General features: G+C 37.4%; 1 protein-coding gene across 1 annotated transcript in view; it reads left to right on the top strand.

Moving 5' to 3' along the window:
• Positions 1 to 216: 216 nt before the first annotated feature.
• The window catches only part of LOC114359176 (focal adhesion kinase 1-like), a 44,555-nt gene continuing 17,896 nt past the window's right edge, over positions 217 to 26,875 (top strand). The window contains exons 1-2 of the mRNA XM_028313458.1: positions 217 to 884; positions 25,899 to 26,014. Coding sequence (XP_028169259.1) covers positions 466 to 884; positions 25,899 to 26,014 — 535 coding nt within the window. The 5' untranslated portion in view covers positions 217 to 465. The remainder of the gene's footprint in view (positions 885 to 25,898; positions 26,015 to 26,875) is intronic.

Raw genomic sequence — 26,875 nt, 5'->3', positions numbered from 1 at the left:
GTGTTGCAAAACTATTGTCTAATTGAAACTATTGTGTCGTTAATGTAGACTATTTTTCTTGCTTGCACCGAAGTCTGGCCAGTGCCGGATTAACCCATAAGCAAATTAAGCCAACTATCGATAATCAGACTATCGATAGTTGTTACAACATTTCTATGGAGGGGGCTCGGTTTGTCGGGTTGTGATTTTTAATCTTGCGCAGTTGATTGGTAGCATTTCGATGTGACGCACGCGCATCCTAAGATCATTGAGTGACTTTTAAATCGTGACTGATAATGTAAATCCCAGAGTCTGAGGTTCTTTGGTAGTTTAACTATAAATTATTGGTAAATTAACTTAAATTCTTTACTTGCTTAAGGTACTTATCCAATTCTGTTACGTAACGGGTAAATACTTCCTTCAACTACAACGTCGATGAAGTCGAAAGTGAAATCAAAGTGAAGTGAAATTACACAGTGCTCAAAAATGGTAATGGAGTCGGTACAGCAAACCGGTCGGTTCTGGCCTCTCTCCCCTCGGCTATGGAGGCGAAGCAACGAGTATTCCAAAGTGGTTTTCGAGCCCCGAAGACCCCCTCTATCCCCTATCGAGGTCCGCAAACACGAAAGGGATATGACGCCAGATTTGCTCAAGCGCAGCGTCATAAAAGATAGACTGGATCACTTAAATTTGGAAGGGATCTACGAATTCGAGAAACAAAATCGATGGAGTGTGGATTCCAAGAAACCCCCGATCAAAGAGAAAAAAAGTGAGGAGGTGGTTAAATTGAGGGTTAAAAAGCAGAGGCAGCCGAGGCCGAACAGCCTCCAGTTGCTGTTATGTCCCTCCAATTCAGGGCACTATAGCAGTAACACTTGGAGGTATACCAGAGTCCGATCCAAGAGGTCAGTATTACTTTTTGTAACAAAACTGTGTGAAAAACGCGTTATCACTAACACTTATGTTAGAAAATATAAAGTTATATTCTAGATTTCTTAGATTAATCGAAAACCCCCTTGTAATATTTTTGTCGCTCAATTTTGTTGTATTTCTTGTAAGTCTATACTATCAGTCTAAATCTTATAACTAACATTTTCAATGTATCGCTGTTGGTTATTTAATTTAAATAAATAAATAACAATTAATCACTAGCGAATCAATAGGTACTTGAGATAAGGTAATTTTCATTGACTAAATCTATCCTTATATGGTAGTTCAGTTATTAGAGATAGCAACGTATGACTAACTTTTGTCCACGGCTTCGCCCTAGCCTTGTAGATTTCGGTCTATTACGGAACTCAGTTCCTACTCAGGAATAATGTAGCTGACTACTAGTGAAATCGCTTTAGTAGTTCCAGAGTTTACTTACTACAAACAAACTTATAAAAACCTTTATTATATTAGTACAAATTACACTACAAACACACTTAAAACTCTATTATTAGTGTATATTACCCAAAGTGCTTTAAGTAGCTTGCGACAAGTTGTTTTTATAAATATTCCGCTAAAGCAGCCTACACATGACCAATTCAATAACATTCATTCATGCGTGTTGTGCAATCAACAAAAACGTCAAGAATTCGCGTAGGTCGATGTCTTCTCAGAATCATTGATAACCTGTGTTTTCTTATAACATAGCTCTTAACTTAATGCCTTATGGTTGATAATTGCATGCTTCTTATCATGTTTAGAAGGTGCCAATACTGCCAATCTTTATTAATCATCTATCGTCTTAAAACTACTAATGATTGTTAGCAAACTAACAATTAGTTCACTTTTCTCTTAAGGCAATGACTTGAAATGATATAGCGTGAGATTCACTCGTGATTAAAAAGCAAAAGTTAGTTTCTTTTAATGAGATATTAATTTGGATTGATTGATTGATTGACAATGAAGATAATAATTGACATGTTTTTTTGACCAGCATACGGATTCTTTGTTCATCTTTGCAGCCTGATAGGACGTCTACTACAAACTAAGCATTGACCTTCTCCAACCGTTTAGACGTGAAGAAGTAGTAAACATCCTTACATTTCGATGATGTGATGCATGAACAAAATTTTTGTGGTCCTAATTTTAATAATTTGTAGTCTCCCTTTTTATGAAGAAATCCACCAATATCCATTTATCATAATGTAAGATATCAGCCATTAAGTAGGTAGTATCGTCACCCAATGACTATCTATCACAAGGCAGTTATGCCCATAAACGGACACTTGCATTATACTTCTAACCGATAGCTTTTTATTTGCTTTCATAAATGTTCCATCAAATTGTGCAACAGTGTGGGTGCGTGTGGGTGTCTGATGTCACCCCCGGGCCCATCAGGCCATCGGGCCCTTATGGCGTAACCACAATATTGTCTCCGTACCATGGTGGTACCATGGTATCCGCAACAGAGAAGATTTGCTACTTAATCTAGTATATCTATAAAAGCGAGAGGTCACTGATGGACTGACTCACACATCACGAAATCTCAGAAACTACAAGTGCTAGGAGTCCCAAATTTTGCATGGGGGTTCCTTTTAGAACGTAGGTGCTTACTAAGACGGGATTTTGCAAAATTCAACTCATAAGGGAGTAAAACGGTATCCACGCGTAAGAAGTCGCGGGCGGCCTACAAAATGTAATGTGTAATACATTTTATTCCTACTTATCAAATTCATGAAAGATTTATCTATCTAACTAAGAAATAATAAGAAATCTATTCACATGCTAATCTCTGGAGAAATGTGTGACCTTTTTCAAGCTAAATTAAATATTATTGAATTAGATTAAACCGAAAATTTTGGCTTTGGCCACTAATTTTCAAACAGTTTTTGACTGTCAATTTATGGGGATAATAGCTGTGAATAATTTGACTTCGCTTTTCCCATTACCCATAATCTATACATTACATGGTATGGTAATTTATTATCGCACGGCATCAGGTTGATCGTTTATCTGTTATTAACGTAGATAATGACAGATTGGGATTAACTTACTCATTAGAGCTTAATGATAAACTGGTACCGCAGACCGCATGTGAGATGTCATGTGCCAAATCTACATATTCAGCAAGTAATTATTATTAAGGGAAGTTTAGAGGTATAACATGCTCACAAAGCGACATGTTGTAGGTAGCTATCACAGGAAGACCAAATAGTAAAATAATTGGCGTCATGGCTATAGCCTTTGTGGTCATAAATATACAATTGTAGGTACATGATCACAACGCATTGTATTATCTGAATAAACCATCCTGAAAATCTGAATAACGTTAATAATAATTGTTTGTTTGACAAAACTAGCCTATCTAAAAAAACTGGAATGCAATTTGGGTTAGACTAAAAGACCTCGAAATTAAGATTTGAATATTAAAATTATGAACCAAAATTCACCTTTAGATGCCATTAAGTTTTAACCTTCCAAATAGCATCGTGTTCTTTTTAACCCAGACTAAAGCAAACTGAAATTGCGCCGGCAAAAACCGGGGTTATGTGCTTTAACGTCTTTTTTCGCCTCTGCAATATAAATACACGGTTATTGGTCACCATAACGCCTGATACCATAAAACGTAATGTTGATCGTAAAGTCTTTCGAATTCCTTTTTGCTTACGATGAAGGCTTTTATGGTAATGTAGCCAGATGGTTTTGCTTCCCTAAACCTTAGAGTTAAATTATAGGATTAGATTTCTATATCTTATGGTGAAATGCAACTCAAGTAGGTTCGGTTTACACTCAATGATAATGATGGGCATAGGAAACTTGCACAAATTCAAACAAAACCTTAGTCTTTATGATCATTCTTTTACATTAGGATTTTTAGATACTTACATCTCAAACGAATTCAAAGCTTAAAAAAATGACTGCCTTAGGTACCGTGGGAAATGAGATTTATGAACCCACGATCTTTTGCTTGCCAGCTGACGGCACTAACCACTAAGTTACGGAGACATTGGTAAACCTGTTGAAATTTTCAAGCGTAAATATCTAAATGATTTCAATGTAGACAGTCTGTATTTCTCTTAAAAATCCAAAAGAATCGATTATTTCAAGTTTTAAATTCGTTAGTGTCTCAAAACCACTCCACTTTCAACTCGTTCATTTCAAAGTGAATCGATTACCACTTTCAAATCGTTTATCCAATCGTATAACAAACAAAAAACAATCGTAAACTAGTTGTGTGACAATATTATTCATCCGACGCCAGCTCAATAGGCTTAGGTAGATACGACTTTATTATGCGTATTATTTGTTTCTTTATTTCTTTATCTCTCACCGGATGACGGAACCGATTCGTTGAGCCCACGCGTGGGAGGCGAAGGTCCGAGTGTTTTTGGGTCATTGAAATTAATAAGAAATGTTATGGGCTTAGAGACATGTTGACGCGTGATAAATATTAATTAGCTATGTTATTTGGTTGGACAGTTATTAGTATGTTACAATGTTGTTTCGATACTAATTAGTGGGTTTAAAGTAAACTTTATTGAAGCTAATTGCAGGTCAAACATCATCAACGTGCTAAACTATTGTGTAAATGTTTCCGATTAGGACCTATTAAATTGCAGGCTCAAATTCGAACTACTTAAATCCGGAAAAAGAACCTTAATTTTTTTGTTGTTTTAATACTAAACAAATTGATACAGTATTATGTATAAAACACTCAGTTTGATATCGGCTCTGGCCATTGCTTAGGCAAGGGTTAGGGAGGCTAGCATCCCTAAGTTTTAATTCCCTTGCCATCATTTTATCAATAAAATATCACACACTAATCCCACATTTCGGATAATTTGGTGACATCACTAGTAGGTCCTTTTATTTTTAATACAACGCTTGGAATGTGTTAATGTCTGAACGCGTCGGGCATGACAATATCCGAAGTCCGGTAATATGATAATTTCGGATATCAACGGACGTTCAATTAGAGGCTGGCGACCGTTAGATATTATTTACGTGGCTTGAATCACAGATTCTTATTCTTATACATATCATTATATAACTTATACATATACTCAGATATTCTTCTTCCTACTCATATTCTGATATTGTCTTGAGGTGCTGCCCATCCTGGTGCAAATAGCACGGGTGCAATGTAAGAAACAAAAAAAATGTAGATGCGGTGTCAAATTTTAACCAATTTACATAAAACCTTATGTAAACCTTATAAAAGTTATCATACCTACATATAAACCTTCCTTCTGAAACACTATCTATTGATGAAAAACGCTTTAAAATGAAAATGAAAAATTCAAAGCTTAAGTCAAACGGAGTGACCGAGTGTACTCGTTATAGGATATTACTTAAGTAAGGTACATACACGACGATTATTCTGAGGTAAGTCTCGAATCCTGGGCCCTTAATATAAAACGACAGAATTTAATTTTTAAACAGTTTTGTTTGCAATATACCAAGTTCTATTGACATCTCTTAGCAAATCTTGTATATAATATTGTACCTAATGCCACCTATGTACTGTTAATGGACACTAATGGGTCTTGGCTATACAACACGGTACAAGACAATGTAGCCATTTTGTACCGACCAAAGTGTGTCAATGCGTGAAACATGGTAATGAGTAGGCATATGTTTTGACCACAACAATCAGAATTATAATAAGTTATAATAAGTGGATAGATTATAGTGGTGTGTTGTCAGTAGAAATTGTAGATCAGTTTTGGTAACATATAGTCATACTATATCTGATTTTTACAGTCAGCGTCACATAGTTTGTGACACGCAGAGTGGCCAAAATGTTGACAACACAACCTTATTCTAATTGTAACAAAGGCGTGTTGCGAACTTTTTTAATTTGGGTCTTATGAACTATTTGACGCCGACTGTACATACAACATAACTGTGTGTTTACTACTCGAAAATTAATTATTGTTCCTTCTATGGTACTAAATTAGCCATCTCGAAATTAAACAGCTTTCAAGTAGCTTTGACCAAAATTCTCTGTATGGGGTGAAAACTTGTATGGGAAACTCATTATTTCTAATGTCCGTAAATATCGTTTACCATAAATAACTAACGAAGTTTTCAGAGCTTTGCAACCGGGGTTCCATGTAATAATTCTTGTATCTTCTGTGACGGACCTAAACGCGAGGAAAGCCGTAGGCAAACTCTAGTTGCAAATAAATAAACATTATACATAATAAGCTTAAGTTTATTGAACTATTAAGAGTCATAAAACTATTATCCTTCCGCAATAAAACGTAACAGTTTACTCAGTGATGGCTATCTGATCGATACGTCATCATAGTACTCATTCAGACAGCACATCAAGTTAATCACTGTGCTATTATCTGCTAGTTCTAATAGGGTCTATTTTTCAACCAGAATGTGCGTTGTGCTGACGAACGATATGATAGTAACATAATCTTCATTTGGCACGATACAGTAGCAGGTAAATGACTCCAAGTTCATTGTAGATACAGTTTGTTGAGCAACAATGATTGCAACATTTTTAATGAAATTCATTGAGTGTTTATGTTGAAATCTGTCTATACTATCTATACTAATATTATAAATAAATGCGAAAGCAACTCTGTCTGTCTGTCTGTCTCTCTTTCACGCCTAAACCACTGAAATTTGGCATAGAGATAGTTTGAGTCCTGGGAAAGGACATAGGATCGTTTTTATCCCGGTTTTTGAAACAGGGACGCGTGCGATAAAGTTTTTCTGTGACAGACAAAATTCAACGCGGGCGAAGCCGCGGGCGGAAAGCTAGTAAGGAATAAATTGTTTCATTAATAGTCTCCTAATCCCAAAGTAAGCAAAGTTTGTCCTGGAATATACAAAAGACTGCCCCCTAGACAAAGTTAGAAACATGACAGTTATAGTTCCAAAGTGCATTACACCGCGCCGTTTACTTGTATGTTATTTAGCTTCGTAAAGCTATTTCGAAAATAAAACTGTCACGAATATTACTTCATCAAGGCCTTTAGAGCCTTAAATTTATGCTTTGTGCTCATATTTACCCTCAATGGGATTGGAACCCGTAGTTTCCACTAAATCAAGCGGCCGTCTTAGTGCATGTATAGATTCGTTATTTTTGCATAAAAATCAGGCGCCTAACATAGTGATGTCATAGATTTCTAAGATGTCCGACAAACGAGGCACGTACCGACTGGTAATATGCCGTGGAACTGGCTTGACGATCAACATATGGCATTCTTGAGGGAAATCGATGTGTAATTATAATAACCCCATTTTTTTAGATAATATTGATTTTGTATGGCTATTGGCTATCATTAGCCATTCGTGAGACAAAATCACTTAAGAACGAGCTTATACGCACCGTAGTTGGAGGAGTTTTCTAAAATGTGTGTTCAGCCGAATATTAATGTGTAATGATAGTGGATATAAACATAAAGGGTTCATAAAGGTGCTTATCAGCACCTTAATTTCTCTCAAAAAGTCTGCGTGAGGTCTCAACAAAGTGCGACATCCTTACTGAAACTCAAGAGAAACGTAGGAATATCATTTTCTTAAGTGTCATACATAGATCATCGTATCATTTGAGTATTGCATAATAATACAAAATATTATTATTCACATAATAAAATTGTATGTAGCTTGTCACTGGCTAGTTACATTATGTATGTTAAACCGCGCGAAGCCATAATTGAAAAAGAAAAACTTTTTTCATTATTTCATTTGTTTCTTTCGAATCGAAATTCAAATTTCAGTGCTCTACCTCCAAACTTAATCGTGCAACGTCACTGTCACTCATCAAGGGTTGCTGCATTGAATGACAGAGATTTTTTTTTTTCTTGGCTTTCGCGGTTTGCGTTTAGCCACAACGGTAATGACAGAGATGGATAGAGGCAATAAATCCTTTCGCGAAGTACAGTAGGGTAGACCGGGGACAATAGTACCATTTTTTGGAAATTGTTCAATATTGAGAAATCTAATGAAATATAACTTATTCTGTTAGTATGCTGTAAAAACTAGACTCCTAAGCTACAAATTTAAGCATGCAGAGTTGAACTATTCTTTCGAATACTTAATGAAAAACGAGTTTGAACTGTACGATGTCTCATGTTACAATTGACCCCTACAACGGGTCAATTGTACCAATAATATATGAGGCTATAAAAGTCGTTATGTTTATCTAATCATCACCTTTATTGGTATTCTGTACTCTTAATCTCCTACAATCATCATTCTTTATTAATTGAGATCGAAAATATTTAGGAACAAGTATGAAAAATCAACACTAAAGTTTAAAAACAAAACAATAACTTTTCTTCCATAAAAACGAAAAGGCTAACTGTTTCTACATAATATGTCATTTATTTGGCTCGGATATTGCTCCTGAAACAACAATAAGCATAATAACAATGATAGAATAATCAAAACTTAAAAATCTATTTTTGTATGAGGGTACAATTGACCCCTGGTACAATTGACCCTGATTTATTTATACCTACTAATGCTTCGCCCTTTTAAAAAAACGGGACTATTCCCACCTCTCGTTCCCACCACTGCAACTCCTGTGTAGCCAGGATCTACAGCTTGACCGCCACAAAAACCCAACCAATGAAGGTCAAGTTTGTCCCGGGGGAAAGTTAAACTGTCATTGGACCCGCAACGAAATTAATCAGAAGAACATAGGAGGAGTTCGAAATTAAGGTTCGACTTCCCTCCATTGCAAAGCGGATGACAGGTGACAAACAAAGGTTTAAAACCTTTAAGAAAAAGATTATGCACCACGGACAATAAATTAAATTAAGGGGGCCTATCTTATGAGCAATTAGCAACTACCTGCCAATAATATTTTTCACAAAATCGCTTAAAAGCACGGAAATTTTTCCTTGTCGCGACAAGATCGGTGTAATAAATTGCGGAAACAGATGTATGTTGTATTGAATTAAGCATTATATCACGTTCATGTTTCCAAAGATCACACTCCCACAAGATATGATGGGCAGACTGCTCATGACTGACATCATCAGTGGAACACTCGCAAAAAGGAGACGGAACTAGTTTGAATTCGTGAAGTTTATGTTTAAAGTTGCCATGTCCCGTGAGGAACTGCGACGAGCAATGGTCGATTTCTAACCATCGCCTAGTTAGACGTTCGCAATATTAGTTTAAAATATTAAGTATAAAATAAGGTTCCGGGGGTTAATTGTACCACGGGGTTGATTGTACCGCTACAATTGACCCCATGGAGACTGGTACATTTGTTCCAAGTAGGTAGTCAAGAGAACTTCACCTAAAATTCAGTCATTTTCACAGTGAATGCCAATAATTCGCTGTCGATACAAAGTTTAGAGCCTGGATAAACTATTGACAACAATACTTTGGTAACAAATAGCATATTAGGCAACTTATGGGCTCATATATTTGACATAAAAACTTACTGCGGCTGGGCAAAAAACAAAAATCCTTCCTGTACACCTTCGTTTTTCAGCGCAAGCGCCGCCGACTGGTGAGCGGATGGAAACACAAAAAGCGCATATTCTGACGCTATGCACACAATCTAACGTCGCTTGTATGAAGAAATATCGCCGATGGTACTATTGACCCGTGGTACTATTGTACCCGGTCTACCCTATACAGCTCATCGGCTATACATTTTCTTCCAATCTCATTACTATTAAAATAGCAATAAGATCGAATAGGGTTTAGATTGACGTGCCGTCATCTGTACACCCTTTGAATATTCATGTGGTGATATTGTAATAGTGCAATTAGGCGCGGCCAGGCTTCCATTGATTGATTGATAACAATTAGTGATGGGCGAAACGACCGAATAACTTATTAATTCGGTAACGCGTTATTCGATCGTTTGATCGTTTCGGTTTTGTGAATTGAGTAAGCAATCGAATATTGGTGTTTCGAATTTAATGGCTGTATCAGAATTAAATAAAAATGTACTTTTATAATTAACATAGTCTTCAATGTAAATCTGTTTATTTTAACATAGCTTTTGCCCTCGGCTTCGCCCGCGTGAATTTCGTTCTGTCCCAGAACGTTCATTTTTTGGGATAATAACATTAAACAATTAAACATTTTTTAGCCTTTGACACTCACATAAAATGTGGCTTTCTATTGATAAAAGTATTTTCAAAATCAGTTCAGTAGATTCAAAGACTATTCCTACAAGCTCAGAAACTCGCAAACTTTACCTCTTATTGAAATTCACGTTGTATTGCTATTTACAATAAAAGGAGTATGAATATTAGGAATTATTGGTATCATTTACTATTTCACTGTTACATACGCACATCACTAAGATCAGAACACCAAATTGCTTGCCGGTGCATACAGGAGAGCAGATTAAGTGGCCATTAGTAATCCTACTGATATTATGTATTCTGTGCTGATATTACTAACTGCCTTCCGACGTTATACGTTAAATCGAACATCAGTAATGTATGACACTTGATTATTTATCGATTAACAAATGAACATCACTGACATACGATTTAAGTTTTTATTTTAATTCACTAAAAATTGGCATTCAAAATTATCGTCCTTAATAGCAGCATTAAAACAAAAAAATCATAAAATTATTTTTTTTTCCCCAGCTTTTCAAGCTTCTTGTATAATTTTTCTTCTTCTTTTTGTTCATACCTAATCCTTAATTTTTTTACCGTTGTACGATAATAGTAAAATAAATAAACATCTAGTTTTAAATCCAATTTAGTACTTCGCAAAACATTAGCAAGAATGTTTAACTACATGCAAATAGTTAATTAGTGAAACTAACAGTAATTTGAAACGGCACTGAAGTGTAATTTGACTGTTACCACACCTGTAACTGAAAGTTTAACTTAATTTGACTTGAAAAGCTCCGTGTGAGCTTTTAACAGATTGCTTTTGTAATTGACGTAGTGGACGTTTATACGAATTAATGCTTTTAGGACAAAATATTTAGTTAATGAATAAAAGCTTTTTATCTATGTAAAGATACACCTAACTTTTCTGTTGAAGGTTGTCTGAAATACATCGCTTTTATTTATTTACTTTAAATGCAAGTGATCATAAATAAAGTAGGTACTGCTCCTACTTTTTATTCTGCTAGATATATGGGTATGATGATGCACAATATGTCAAAGAGTATTAGGTACAGTTGTATCCACCCCGTGAGACGTGAAAAAGTACAATCTTTCACATAATATACTTCTTATAACCCCAAAGTCTTCAAAGTGCGAGTAAATAAACATCTTCAGGGCTAGCTCTTTCCGTAGTTTTTTCGTAGTAGCTCTTTCCGTAGTTTTTCCGTAGTAGCTCTTTCTGTAGTTTTCGGGTGAGATTGTGATCATAAGCCAAAGTATTTAGTTTAAAAACCAAAAATGTTGACTCAAATCAAATCACCCTTATCACAAACTCTCTAGAAGCCAAAAGTTAAGCCTGATGTGTCATCGTCATTTCCTGAATGAAATTTTTGTTTTCATAATCATTTGAATAACCTAAGAGTCTGTATTTCATTCTATAATATGTTTACCTAGGGTAGACCGGGTACAATAGTACCACGGGTCAATAATACCATCGGCGATATTTCTTCATACAAGCGACGTTAGATTGTGTGCATAGCGTCAGAATATGCGCTTTTTGTGTTTCCATCCGCTCACCAGTCGGCGGCGCTTGCGCTGAAAAACGAAGGTGTACAGGAAGGATTTTTGTTTTTTGCCCAGCCGCAGTAAGTTTTTATGTCAAATATATGAGCCCATAAGTTACCTAATATGCTATTTATTACCAAAGTATTGTTGTCAATAGTTTATCCAGGCTCTAAACTTTGTATCGACAGCGAATTATTGGCATTCACTGTGAAAATGACTGAATTTTAGGTAAAGTTCTCTTGANAAAAAATACTTTTTTAACAATAAACTAGAAACAATAACTTACCCCTTTTATATTTTTTCGAAAGAAAACATTGTATTTTTTACTTTTTTTCCCAAGAGTAAAACTTTACTAATAAACTTTTTCACAAACTGACCGACTTTTTCGACTGCAAAACAGTTTACTGAGTGCAGCGCTTCCGTGGCGACAAATGTGAACTATTTTGTAATGTGCTATAGTGTGTAGTTAAGGTACTTTCTAATAGATGGCATTAAATAGCATCGTGTTACGAAATATAGGCAATAATTTGGTATGTACCATATGTGTCCCACTATGCGCTGTAGGGTTAAAGATTAACGTAGATACTAGTTTTATTGAATTTTCTACAACAGTACTGATCCTCATTGTAGCGGTACAATCAACCCCGTGGTACAATTAACCCCCGGAACCATATTTTATACTTACTACATAATATTTTAAATTGGTTTTAAAGTACCTATACTTATAATAAAATAAGTTATTATAAAACATTCACGTGGTTATTTTACATTTTTACAATTACATTTTTATAATTATAGGCATACCTACCTACTCAAAAAATAGTTAATGTGTTTTATTAAATAAGTAGGTAGATGTCGATAAAAAGGTGATATAAGTACCTAAATGCCTACTTAAAATATTTTAATATATGTTTCTAAAACCCTCAATCTAAAATGTACATATTCAGAATATGTACATTTTAGCTTAATTCAGTTAGTAACTAAGTATTTGAACGTTTGGTTTTAGATGCCTCGACGTAGAGTCAAAAGTACTGATCACGGATCAACGGATCTATTCCTTTATGAACAGGCTTATGATTTTTTTTTAAAGGGCGAAGCATTAGTAGGTATAAATAAATCAGGGTCAATTGTACCAGGGGTCAATTGTACCCTCATACAAAAATAGATTTTTAAGTTTTAATTATTCTATCATTGTTATTATGCTTATTGTTGTTTCAGGAGCAATATCCGAGCCAAATAAATGACATATTATTTAGAAACAGTTAGCTTTTTCGTTTTTATGGAAGAAAAGTTATTGTTTTGTTTTTAAACTTTAGTGTTGATTTTTCATACTTGTTCCTAAATATTTTCGATCTCAATTAATAAAGAATGATGATTGTGGGAGATAAAGAGTACAGAATACCAATAAAGGTGATGATTAGATAAACATAACGACTTTTATAGCCTCATATATTATTGGTACAATTGACCCGTTGTAGGGGTCAATTGTAACATGAGACATCGTAAAGTTCAAACTCGTTTTTCATTAAGTATTCGAAAGAATAGTTCAACTCTGCATGCTTAAATTTGTAGCTTAGGAGTCTAGTTTTTACAGCATACTAACAGAATAAGTTATATTTCATTAGATTTCTCAATATTGAACAATTTCCAAAAAATGGTACTATTGTCCCCGGTCTACCCTACTCTTATATGATTTGGTGTTAGAACCGCGTGCCAAATCGCTTTTGTCTTGATTTCAGTTATTTATAAGCTTCAATGTAGCTATAAATTCAGCTAAAGATTAAAAGAGTGTGATTTATGTTCTGCTAAAATCTGAATTGGTTTTTCGATCGTAAAACAACTTTGATAAAATATTGATATTTCCCGCGAATATTTTGTTAGACTAGTTAGTTATTTTCTAAGGCTGAGTTGCACCACCTAACTTGGACCGTAACTATGATGATAACCGGTGTTTTGTATGGAGTTTGTCAGATTTTGGACGTTTGTCAAAGTTAAATTAAGATTGTGCAACCCAGCCTTAGATAAGCAACGCAAAATACTAATTAGGTCTATTAAAATGAGAAAGCTGTGTTCACATTGACTAGTTGAAGTAAGTTCAGACAATTTCGCATTAATGTGAATGGTTTGATTTTTACTAGGTACATTGTAAATGAATATAGACCACACCCACAAGGTGGACCGACGACGTCATAAAGGTAGCAGGAAGGTGCTGGATGCTGGCCGCCACTAACCGGCCATTGCTGCATTGTGGAAATTATTGGGGGAGGCCTATGTTCAGCAGTGGACGAAATGATGATGATGTAAATAAATAAATAGGCACATCACACTGCACTGCTGTCTCACTATTATATTTTTTTTAACGCGAATTAACTATAAGCTCGAAAAGCTGATACATTTTATGCGCCTCACTAATATTTTGACATAACAAAAATATTATGTTGATTCGGGCTTTGAGTACAGTCCCACCCACGCAGCATTTCGGCCTTTTATTTGTATATGATGAAATCAATATGTAACAAGTTTATTATTTTAGTAGCTCGCCTTGGGTAGCGTGGATATTGAAGAAAGAAACGAAATTAATGCACGACTGACACAATTATTAAAGGACAGATAACCAAAATCGTATTATTGTTATTAAAATTATAATATAATTTAGTGGCCGGCTTAGCGGGTAATGTAAGGATATCAAAATTTGAAGGTAGAGTAAAATTACACTTATTTACTTTTAATACGTGTTCGTTCCACGAAATCCTCTATGGTACCGATACCTATTTAAATTTTCTGCGTGAAACGAAAACAAATAAAATATTTAATCTTAAACGCAACAAAAATTTCATTTGCGTGCTTCAACATAAACATTTGAGTACTTATTTACAAATCGTTAAATCCAATGTAGGCAGGAAAAATAATTATAAAGGAAAATCTAACTTATCTGAAAAATTCTTAAAATGGATACAGTTACTGTCTTTAGACAAAAGAACCACACTGTTAAACTCCGGGGCTTAGCAGTTATTAATTTACCAACCCCGGTTTGTGGTGTGCCCGCTTTGTCCGGATAACCGGCTTATCAACGTGCCCGGGCACCGCAAAACCGGTCTACGCAGTATAGGCAGGCTTGATTGGAATGGGACTCAATGATTTGTCTCTGAATATTGGAAGTGTATGGGACAACAATGGAATTATAGGCTATATATTTTTGTTGAAATATCGCACCAATTAGAACTACATAAGATGCCTTAGTAAAAGTAAAATGTGTTAGTCTTCAGTTGTTTTGATATCAACGTCCATTAATACGAGCGAAAAAGTGTATTCTGTATTATTAAAATCCAAATGTAGGTAATTATTTATTTTAGACTCTAGCAACCCTATCAGATGGACTCTTGTCTTGTCACTGTATCTTATACTTTCGGAAAACCGGCACTTGAAAATTCTACTCATTAAACTCCTTTTTTTCGTCAAATGCTAAAGCTTCTTCACTCCAGATGAACGCTGTTGTAAAACCTCTGCTTTTTGAAAGAAAGAAATAATTTTTTTATATTTTAATTTTTTTCCAACGTTATCTAGTAGCAATTTTGCATTGAAACAGTTATTTTTCCAAAAGAATAGGTAGGTAACACTAATTTGCAGTGTGGATGCTCGTTAATTTATTGCTGTTCCAAGTTCCAACCACAGAACATAAAAAAGAAACCTCTTTCCAACCCTTAAAATTAAATTTTTGCTCCCTTTTCTTAGTTTTCGTTACGATACCCATTATTTGATTAAGGCATGTATTTAAATGATCTTTTTAAATTAGCAAAAACGGCAAATAAAAAAATCTATTTGGTCGTCTATTTTAATGATTGATCCTCTTTCTTTGAGACATAAAATAAATAAAATCGATCAATATTTTAACCTCTTTTGAACTACGCAAAAAAATTTTGAGATGTAAAAATTATATCTGATCGTTACTTGTTGGTCCTCAAAAATAAAAGAAATGAGCACCAAATATTCAATATTGTGATACTTTTTTAAATAATTCGATTTGTATAAATTATTTTTTGTCTATATCAAATAATCTTCAAAATAATTATGTTATGGTACTTATTTTTATTAAGTTGTAGTCAAAGGATGGAAACTATTTAAAGGCACTTGATGTTCAAAGATTTTTTTTTTATTAAAAAAGCATACTTAACACGTTCACACTGCGTTATCGGGTCGAATTGACCTTAGGTGCTGGATGCGTTGGTGCGGGATGGATATAATATTCGGTCTTTTCAGTAGTACGAAAGATAAATAAATATTGTTTTGCAATTGTTTAAATATTTGGAAAAAAAAAACTTATCAGGTCCTTACGACCCGATGTCGCACTAAAAGTAAACAAATATCCTTTAGTGCTTTTATCGTGTCTAATCGACCCGTTGACAGATGACTTTATGGTCACTGATCACGGTCGAGATCGGTATACTAAGAGAAAATCAACCTTGCGATTTGAAAAAAATAAAGAGGTAAAAATTATGATGTCGGGTTCAGGGATGTCAGAAGTAAGAAATTATTTTACATAGCGCCTCTAGTCCCAAACTAAGCAAAGCTTGTAATTTAAACAAACATGGCAATGTACCATTCTGCTTGCTTATTGGCCGCTAAGCCCTTGGCCAACTCAGTAACCAATGACGGACGATTGTCACTCAACCACAAAGTACCGCGTAAATTAAAAGATATTTTTTAATTAAAAATATTAACCAATAATATTTTTTGTTAGATCAAATATATTTTAAAGTTAAGTTATACATAGATCGAAATGTATTTATTAGGTGATCAATAATAAAAGGCAAACTTGATATAAAAATCATCAAATTAACAAAATTAAAGATCAATAACTAAAAAAGAGGATCAAATATTATTTTTGTTTACCAAATATTAAAAGAGTATACTAAACATAAATATTATGTTACCTTTAATGAAGATCATTCATAATTTATCCGTAGATCAACTAATATAGACCCAATAATTAATATAAAGATAAAATATAATAAAAAACATCATTTATTTTTAAAAGTGCACATACAAAAAAGATCAATTAGTTTTTAGAGGATCAAATAATATTGTCCCTTTGATTAATTGAGCTCGTTTTGCTACACGAACAGCCCAAGACATCAATTTTCAGGTGCCCTGACCATAGACAAACGTCCACCCAGCCTACCTCACCACAGACTATGTGTAGCACAGATGATATACCGGCCGTATCAGATATTCCGTATGCAGGCAGTGGACGCGCCGCGCTTTGTGCATTTGCATGCCCCCCCCAAACCCCCCTTTCTCCCAATCGATGCGTGAGGGAGTGGGGTGGGTAGGGCTGGTAAGATAACACTGGCTATTATGTACTCGTTGTGGGAATACAGGGTGTGCAGTGGATTTACTTACAGCAAAAGAGCTTTATGCTGCTGATTGCTGATTAGGTGTTTATAGTCGTGTTGTATTTCTTTTTTTGAAACTAGACAAGACTCCTTTACCTATTCTCTCATAGATGTACTTAATTCAAGAAATACCTACCGATTAAAAATGAGTTGCAAAGGTTACTATTACTTGTTTAAAATGTTTGATCTAGAATCATCTGCGTCAGAAATTTGATTTTTTTCATGCATTTCGAAATGGTTAATATCTTTCTAGTCCATTCAAGGTTAGCCAACCCAACCTCTATGCTAGTTTGAATTGAATCCGACTAACAAAAATAAAGCCATAAAATTAATTTTGGTTGCACTGAATGAAATCCATCGATATTTTTAATTCCATAGGGCTTTAATACAACCCTGCTATATGCCCAGCCCAGCTAGCAGCCCTAACCCCCTCTCCCCACCCCTCGCGGTCATTCCCGGACATTCGGCACCGGTGTCCGAATAATTAAAATTTCCGAACGATGTCTTCGTGGATTGAGATAGGTTAGGATTCAATTCGGAAATTGGACAGTGAATCTGCCGAATGCATTTTAAAAATAGATGGTAGAGACGGAAAAAAGTGGTGGACGATTTTTGTGCTAGGGTTGTTGAATTTTATCCTACACTAGTTGTTTCAATAATACGAGTATTTCCCGTTTTTGCAACATTTTTCTTTACTGCTCTACCCCTATGGCTGTAGGGTGATGTTTATAGCCTAGTGCTAAAGCCTTCCTTGATAAATGGGCTATCCAACACAAAAAAAAATCTAATCGGACCAGTTATCCCTGAGACCCTGAACAAACTGTTCAGCTTTGTAATATTTGTATATTTATTTATAAGTCATTCTTCGCTCTTTTGTAACAACATTATTTTATGAGTTCTTTACAGAAGTGCAGGATTACATGATATATTAATTTTGATCTTCTTCACTTTTCTTTGTAAGTGTGTTGTTGGCACTGAAAAAAAAATAAACTTTGATTACTACATTGGAGAAATCAAAGGCTTATTCTTGTATGACGCAGGAATCGCTTAGTTTTTTATAGAAGTGAGGAAATGTAAATAACATGCCCACCTGTCTTCGTAAAGTTTGTCGTAGAAATCTATCATATCTTGCTGCGCATGAGTTGGCGTCAAAACTTTGTATTCGTACGGATACCGTATGTCTTGGTAGAACAATTGGTCTTTTTTCACTGGAGGCCAGTCATACTTGCCACACGTTGGATCACTGGAATTGAATTACATGATGGTGTTAAGACTATCCAAACCAAAAGCTTAGTATTATAACTCCAAAAGAGAATTGTCGAAAGTCCATCAATCTACTACATAATGACGAATTGATAAGATCGACTGTACAAAAACTGTATCACATACAAAGTATTTGATAAAAGTTCCAGAAGAATACTTACTCGCACTTCATGAAGTTAATTATAAACGAGGACATCCAGTCCTTCATCATATCATCCCTGGTCTTCGGAGGGAAAGCCCTGCCCGGCTTCTCCAAGGAGTTGGCTTTCAATATAAAGGTCAGATCCTCAACATGCATCGCACCATCAGAGTTTAAATTCAGACCTTCCCTTACCACACTGTAGTCGCTGAGATACGCGAACTGATACAAATAGGTTGGTGCCTCTGAGACCTCTGCTCTTTGCCTTGCCAGTCGAAACGCTTGGTAAATAAAAAAGGTATTGCCAATACACGTTACCAAATCATCTAGCAACTCTTCATGGCTAAGACAGTAATGCACGAGCCTTTTCCCAAGAGCTAACGACACGTTTGGTGGCGAGGAAAACGTTATCTGTGGCGGTAGAATCGTTCGTGGATTCGCACTCGCTCGCGCTAGGTATCTATCGTACCCAATTTTTAATCTAAAAGCCTGAGCTTCGGCATCAGTATGGCCTATGAGGAAAGGATATTCTTTTCCCTTTCCTTCAGCAATCAAAGTCTCAGGGTCGGTATCTAGAACAGTAGTTATTCCAGGGAACCTAGATTCTATGACAGGTGTGAAGTTTACAATGCCGTACTGCTGCTGCAAGAGTTGGAAGGCATCTATGATGCGCTTGAGAGGGATTTGCGTAAGCTCATGGTGAATCTCTTCAGGGTCTACTGAAGTGATGCCGAGGAGACTTAAGAACTGTGCTGCAATGGTGCTGGCGTATACTGGAGAAGCTGCGTAAAAGGCTTGATAGGCTGTTCCACTAAGAACTGCAACCCTGTAATAAAAAATTACATAGATAGTTATCATAATTACTGTATCACTTAAATCAAAGCTAGACTAAAACGAATGTTGTGTTCAGCTACAATCGGAGTGCAAATTAATTGTTATCTTTGTTCAATGTACTTTTTATTTCATTGACATTAGGATAGTTTTATCCCGGTTTTTGAAACAAGGACGTTTTTCTGTGACAGACGAAATTCCATGCGGGCGAAGTCGCGGGCGGCCTCTAGTAAATAAATAAATAAGTATAACTTTCCCATCAGCTTTAGCTCTACCGCGTTCTCTGCATACATACAAGTACTCATGGTACATTTACAGTTAATTTTTGATTTCAATAATCTACATTTACCTTTTGAATAATCCTTTTGCTGCTGGAGACAGAGACAAGATATGTGCACTAGCTGCACCTGCGCTCTGTCCCATGAGAGTGACGTCATCGGGATCTCCTCCAAAGTTCCGGACGTTCCGGGATACCCAACGAAGGAGGGTGACCTGGTCGCGGAGACCTTGGTTCCCGGGAATACTGCTGGAATTCAGGGATAGGAAGCCGAAGACACCAATCCTGGAAATCGAACAGATATTTTTGATGTCACAAACGTATTAAAAACCAAAATTGTGATGCGCAATGAAACAACTCGGCTATCCATAATATTAATTCATTACAATAAAATACATACTCATATACGATTAACATTTGCTACAATGCATTCAAACGGAACAATGACGCATAATAACATATTACGTTAATCACTTTACAACTAAATTGGTTCGAATTAAAACAAGTTAAAACAACAGTGCACTAAATACTCGACTCTACAAATAGTGAAACTTTACAAGGTTACATAATATTTGTATAACGTTGCCGCGTTGGTAAATAGAAATACCTGTAATTGAAAGTGATGACTATAACGTCCTTGCTGACCAAATATTCTGGTCCATTCAAATCCGCGTCTCCTGATCCACAGTAGAATCCACCTCCGTGGATAAATACTAGAACAGGTAGACCTTTGTGTTTTACTGCCTTATCATGATCATCTTTAATCATCTCATAATCAGAAGAACCCTTGCGTTTTACTTCCATATCATGATCATCTTTTTTGTCAACATCATCTTTTTCGTCATCTTTGCGGTTGCGTATGTCAATTTCATGTTCTCCATATTCGCGATGTACGTAGTCTTTGGAAATTTCTTCTTTACCTTGACTTTCTTTGGACTTATCATGAGGTAAAGCAAAGATAGGTACATGCACATTAACGTGGATGCAAGCTTCGCTCATGCCGTAGTGCGGATCAGTGAGGAAGCCGTATACTTGGTCGACTTGTGGACAGACGGGTCCTTCTTCCCGGGCGTCGTAGTCGTGATCCCATGGCTCTGGTGGTTGAAGTTCCTGGAAAAGTTTAGAAGTTACGATCGTATAATGTTCTTCATTATGTTGAAATAGGTGCTAATCCTTTTCTAGAACAAGGTAAACACATCAAAGCATTGGCAGAGCTATCAGAGAGAGACTTGACAGTGCCATGCACCGGACTCCAAGCTCGGGGAACCCTCGAACACTGACTAAGCAAATTCTCCCATTTTAGCCGAGTTCTTAGAATGTAAATAAAATAGGTTGTGGTACTTATAGCAGGCAACTCTTATGATAGTATCCACCTAAGGTTTCTGTGGGTTTCTGTATTAAATTTGACTTAACAATAGTTATGCTTTCTGAGGGTGTCTGTATTAAATTTGACTTAACAATAGTTATGCTTTCTGAGGGTGTCTGTATTAAATTTGACTTAACAATAGTCTTAACAAGATCTTTATCACCAAATACATTTTGATAGTTCCTGCATGTTTTTCTATCCCTTTCTGACACCTTCTAATTATCACTTTCTTTCTCACATTTGCACATTTTACAATACCTTGAATCGCAGCTCTCCAACTGGCTGCTTCGTATATGGAACTCCTCGGAAGCTGGCGTAGACACTGCCAGCCTCGCTCAGGCGCGTCAGCCCGCACACCCATCCGTATTCTGTCCTCGCACGTACGTCACAGGGGATCTCATGGCTTGCAGACACTGTAAATAGATAAAGAAACCTTTAATTCATTGCACTATAAAATTACGAATTTAGATGTAAAGTATTGGTAGTCTTATCGCCTAGAGCAAAAAGTTATTTACTATCTTATGAAAGAGAAAGAATGTTTTCAATAAAAGTACAAAAATTTTTGGTCAACTAAGGTATTGTTGTATTATTCATGTGCTTATTGTATAAGTTGTTGGCGCTTTGGAGTCTCTATAAGCCTACAAGCAGCTTCTAATAAATGAATCAATTTTAATGACAATTTTTAACGACACTTACAGCCACTAAAAACTGCAACAAAAACGAACACATTAAAATCCATAATTCACACGTCTGATACAAAACTGATCACGCGATCGACAACTGAACGAAACTGTGTGTTTTAGTTTAATAATTACCGATTGATTGATGTGCCGTTGCAACATTGTTGAATGCTGATTGCACACACCGACAATATGGGGCAGTTTTGTAAAGCAATACCTGAGTGCCTTTTCCTGCGATGCGGAATTCGGCACGCGTGGGGATCTGTAGGCCTAGGATGCGCGCCGCGATAAGCGTTTATTGCGCCATTTTATCGATTTTACGCGACAAGCCCATACGTTTGTCGTCTAAAATCATCGATAAGATTTTATCACGGCGCGCATCCTAGCACGGCTGGTCCGCTAATGATATAGAGACTTTGCTCATCTCTAAATAAGAAGAATCCTCTCTTTTTCTCGTAAGTGAATAAATAGAGACAAGAAAGTCAAACTAAAGTTCGCCCCGCACCGAGTAAAAGTGGTACTCAGTGAAAATTACATCCCACCAAAAACATTCTGTAAAAAACTAGCCAAGTCTCGATGGAGCTGCTTGTTTATCTCTAAAAAGTAATGAAATCTAGACAAAGTCGTGCCAAGTCTATGGTTCCTTACTGCGATTTCTTTATTATTATAGTTAATGTTGTGTGACTTGGCCGTTGAAATCTTCGATTTTCCTAGTTTTTATAGTTTTCCCTTTATGTGGCCATTAAACCCTAACTCTGTACCAAATTTCAGCCCTCTGAGTTAATGGGAAGTACTAGTTCTATTTTGATGATCATCAGTGAGTGAGTGAGAGAGTGAGTGTCGTAAATGCGAAACTTTGCTTTCGCTTAACTTCGGAACTAAATGACCTACAGACTTGAAATTTTGGGTTTAAAGTATGTGATTATAGCTTACTACATGACGAAAATTTCTGCGTTCTGGTCTTATCCAGAGGTTCTCAAATAGGGGCCTGAAAATGCGGCGAAATGGTTCCAGTAAAGGATGGTACGGCAGTGTTTGCTTCGCGCTCGACTTGGCGGGGGCACTGCCGTGCCCCCAGATAGGACATACTTCTTTTTTAAACGCGCAAAAATCATCATATTGCCAGTTGAAAATGAGGTCAAACGCACTCAGTTCTATGTAAAAAGGATCAGTTTCCTTGCAAGCGTGTGTAGGAAGGCCGTACTAGGGCACTATTTAAGTTGTGAGCCTCGACAACAAACGTGTTGTTAGACGACATCTGATACTTTTAATGAAAAGTTTGACATTTTTGACTACAACCTTATTCAAAACTTTTTATCATTTGAGCACGTTTTGTATTATTAACATTGCATTGAAAATTATCTTGACTACAAAAACATGGAATTGACTTGCGGAAATTTTCGCGCGAAGATTTATTATGACTTTCGACGTGGTTAATCAATACAAAACTGAAGCGGTCAGCTAAATTTCACTTTTGGTGATAAAGATCTGTCCTTTACCATTGTAAAACGCTAGTTTAAGAAGTATAATATTGTATGTCATTGGCTCACCAGTGAACTTTGCGAAAGTCGTCCAAAATGACTAATAGTGGCGGAAAACATTGATGTTGTCAGAAAAATGGAAGAGAAACCTCGTCATGTGATATATCGTAGGATTGAGATAATCCTAGGCATTAATTCCACTAGCAGTAATAAAATATTGTATGACCATATTATGGTTAATACGTTTTTTTCTCGCTGGATGTCACAAAATTTTTCAAACGCTCAATAGGACGCTTGTGTCGTTTAGTCCTTGGAAATGTTTGATAAATACGTTTAAAAAGCTTTAAAAGCCGTTTTTAAAATTGTGACAGTTGACGAATTAAGGATCTATGCATAATGATCCTGAAAATAAACAGCTATCGACTATGGAGGTGTTTTAAGATGAACCAATTCCAACAAAAGTCCCATGCGCTCGGAACACTTTGAAACTTACGGTCGCCTATTTTTCCGAAATATTCGATTATATGACAGAAACGTCAATAGAGAAATTTAGAATGGTTAATTCTTAATAGTAAACAGCCACTTTTTTTTCAAAAGTCTTCAGTTTAATAAGGGTTACTGGCCAACATAGTCGAATCGCCATTCATGACGAAAATGTGAGCTTTTACACGTCTCGTCAAACAACTGACTATTTGAACACTCAAAATATAAAATAAACAGGTCCAACGCTACAAAATTCTTGCTTGGAATCTAAACACTTCTTTTGGTACCCATTATATTAAAATTAAATGCGTGAACAGCGATTTATGTAGCCAGAAGCAACTGTCGGTGCGGTCAAAAACCATGCTTTGGAGGTGCCTCAAGCTGAGTGGAAAAAATGCTATGAAAAGTGTTTCGGACACATTAAAAAGTACATAAATCATGAAAGACAATACCAATAAATGCAATCAATACCATTTTAATAATATACTACTTTGTTTTCATAGTTAGGCTCACAACTTAAATAGTGTCCCACGTATATGTAACGTGTGGCATCTGGGCAGAACTGAATGAAAGTGGATGACTCACAAACTGGTCGGGCAGGTTGTAACTTGGAAACACATGTGGTTGAGCCTTAACTACTCCCACAACTTTTTGTACGATTCAGAATAAACGGACCCAATAATTTTGAACCGCAGGTGATGTTGTGAAATTATGCTATTTTCTGTTACAAAGAGCACTTAAATTAGTAGTATAGAATAGTGCTCATATTTTATTGCAATTTGCAACAGACTATGACAACTGTTGTGTTATTATGTTGCGTATCTTTTTAGTGTAGCTATGACTGTCCTTACATATGTATGTATTTAATTCTTTTATACCTACTGACTTTTTATCCAAAGATGCTTGCGATTGAATGCAGTATTTTTAATGCATCGCTTAAACAACTAAATGCCATTCACCGCTTTTTTAAATTAATTAAAGTAATCAATATAACTTACACAAGTTCGAGAAATTGCGCGCACACGCAGCGGCACGCGTCACCAGACGCGTAGTGCAAGCCCGCGTTGGACGTCTGGAGCGGGCACTCACTTTAAGTACCCACGCTTTTAGCGTTTAAGCCTATAACAGATTACCTTTACCTCATGACTTACATACTCCTCTCGTTGTTACAGCCATGAGCCGGAGGGCGGCGGGCGGTGCGGGGAGGGGCCGCTAGCGCGCGCCATGCAGCCCGTACCGCCGGGCGGCTCGCCCAAGAGACACCCGGCCGCTGCCAGCGCTGCACATGGTAAGAACTCAGGTTAATTCATCCATCAACAGCCTATGTCTGACAAGCTACCTGCCCTCAGTCACTCATCATCAGTTCAGGATCATTATGCAGCCCGTACCGCCGGGCGGCTCGCCCAAGAGACACCCGGCCGCTGCCAGCGCCGCACACGGTAAGAACTCAGGTTAATTCATCCATCTACAGCCTATGTCTGACAAGCTACCTGCCCTCAGTCACCTCAGCCATCAGTCCAGGATCATTATGCAGACCGTACCGCCGGGCGGCTCGCCCGAGAGACACCCGGCCGCTGCCAGCGCCGCACATGGTAAGAACTCTTCAGGTTAATTCCTCCATCAACAGCCTATGTCTGACAAGCTACCTGCCCTCAGTCACCTCAGCCATCAGTCCAGGATCATTATGCAGACCGTACCGCCGGGCGGCTCGCCCAAGAGACACCCGGCCGCTGCCAGCGCCGCACATGGTAAGAACTCAGGTTAATCATCCATCTACAGCATAATTCACAACTTAAATAGTGTCCCACGTATATGTAACGTGTGGCATCTGGGCAGAACTGAATGAAAGTGGATGACTCACAAACTGGTCGGGCAGGTTGTAACTTGGAAACACATGTGGTTGAGCCTTAACTACTCCCACAACTTTTTGTACGATTCAGAATAAACGGACCCAATAATTTTGAACCGCAGGTGATGTTGTGAAATTATGCTATTTTCTGTTACAAAGAGCACTTAAATTAGTAGTATAGAATAGTGCTCATATTTTATTGCAATTTGCAACAGACTATGACAACTGTTGTGTTATTATGTTGCGTATCTTTTTAGTGTAGCTATGACTGTCCTTACATATGTATGTATTTAATTCTTTTATACCTACTGACTTTTTATCCAAAGATGCTTGCGATTGAATGCAGTATTTTTAATGCATCGCTTAAACAACTAAATGCCATTCACCGCTTTTTTAAATTAATTAAAGTAATCAATATAACTTACACAAGTTCGAGAAATTGCGCGCACACGCAGCGGCACGCGTCACCAGACGCGTAGTGCAAGCCCGCGTTGGACGTCTGGAGCGGGCACTCACTTTAAGTACCCACGCTTTTAGCGTTTAAGCCTATAACAGATTACCTTTACCTCATGACTTACATACTCCTCTCGTTGTTACAGCCATGAGCCGGAGGGCGGCGGGCGGTGCGGGGAGGGGCCGCTAGCGCGCGCCATGCAGCCCGCGCCGCCGGGCGGCTCGCCCAAGAGACACCCGGCCGCTGCCAGCGCTGCACATGGTAAGAACTCAGGTTAATTCATCCATCAACAGCCTATGTCTGACAAGCTACCTGCCCTCAGTCACTCATCATCAGTTCAGGATCATTATGCAGCCCGTACCGCCGGGCGGCTCGCCCAAGAGACACCCGGCCGCTGCCAGCGCCGCACATGGTAAGAACTCAGGTTAATTCATCCATCTACAGCCTATGTCTGACAAGCTACCTGCCCTCAGTCACTCATCATCAGTTCAGGATCATTATGCAGACCGTACCGCCGGGCGGCTCGCCCAAGAGACACCCGGCCGCTGCCAGCGCCGCACATGGTAAGAACTCAGGTTAATTCATCCATCTACAGCCTATGTCTGACAAGCTACCTGCCCTCAGTCACTCATCATCAGTTCAGGATCATTATGCAGACCGTACCGCCGGGCGGCTCGCCCAAGAGACACCCGGCCGCTGCCAGCGCCGCACATGGTAAGAACTCAGGTTAATTCATCCATCTACAGCCTATGTCTGACAAGCTACCTGCCCTCAGTCACTCATCATCAGTTCAGGATCATTATGCAGACCGTACCGCCGGGCGGCTCGCCCAAGAGACACCCGGCCGCTGCCAGCGCCGCACATGGTAAGAACTCAGGTTAATTCATCCATCTACAGCCTATGTCTGACAAGCTACCTGCCCTCAGTCACTCATCATCAGTTCAGGATCATTATGCAGACCGTACCGCCGGGCGGCTCGCCCAAGAGACACCCGGCCGCTGCCAGCGCCGCACATGGTAAGAACTCAGGTTAATTCATCCATCTACAGCCTATGTCTGACAAGCTACCTGCCCTCAGTCACTCATCATCAGTTCAGGATCATTATGCAGACCGTACCGCCGG

Source organism: Ostrinia furnacalis, unplaced genomic scaffold (assembly GCF_004193835.3).
Source record: "Ostrinia furnacalis isolate ACB-3 unplaced genomic scaffold, ASM419383v2 OfSCF4245, whole genome shotgun sequence".
Classification (NCBI taxonomy): domain Eukaryota; kingdom Metazoa; phylum Arthropoda; class Insecta; order Lepidoptera; family Crambidae; genus Ostrinia; species Ostrinia furnacalis.
The sequence above is the reverse complement of the archived record's forward strand: the minus strand, read 5'-3'. Positions and strand labels throughout refer to the sequence as shown.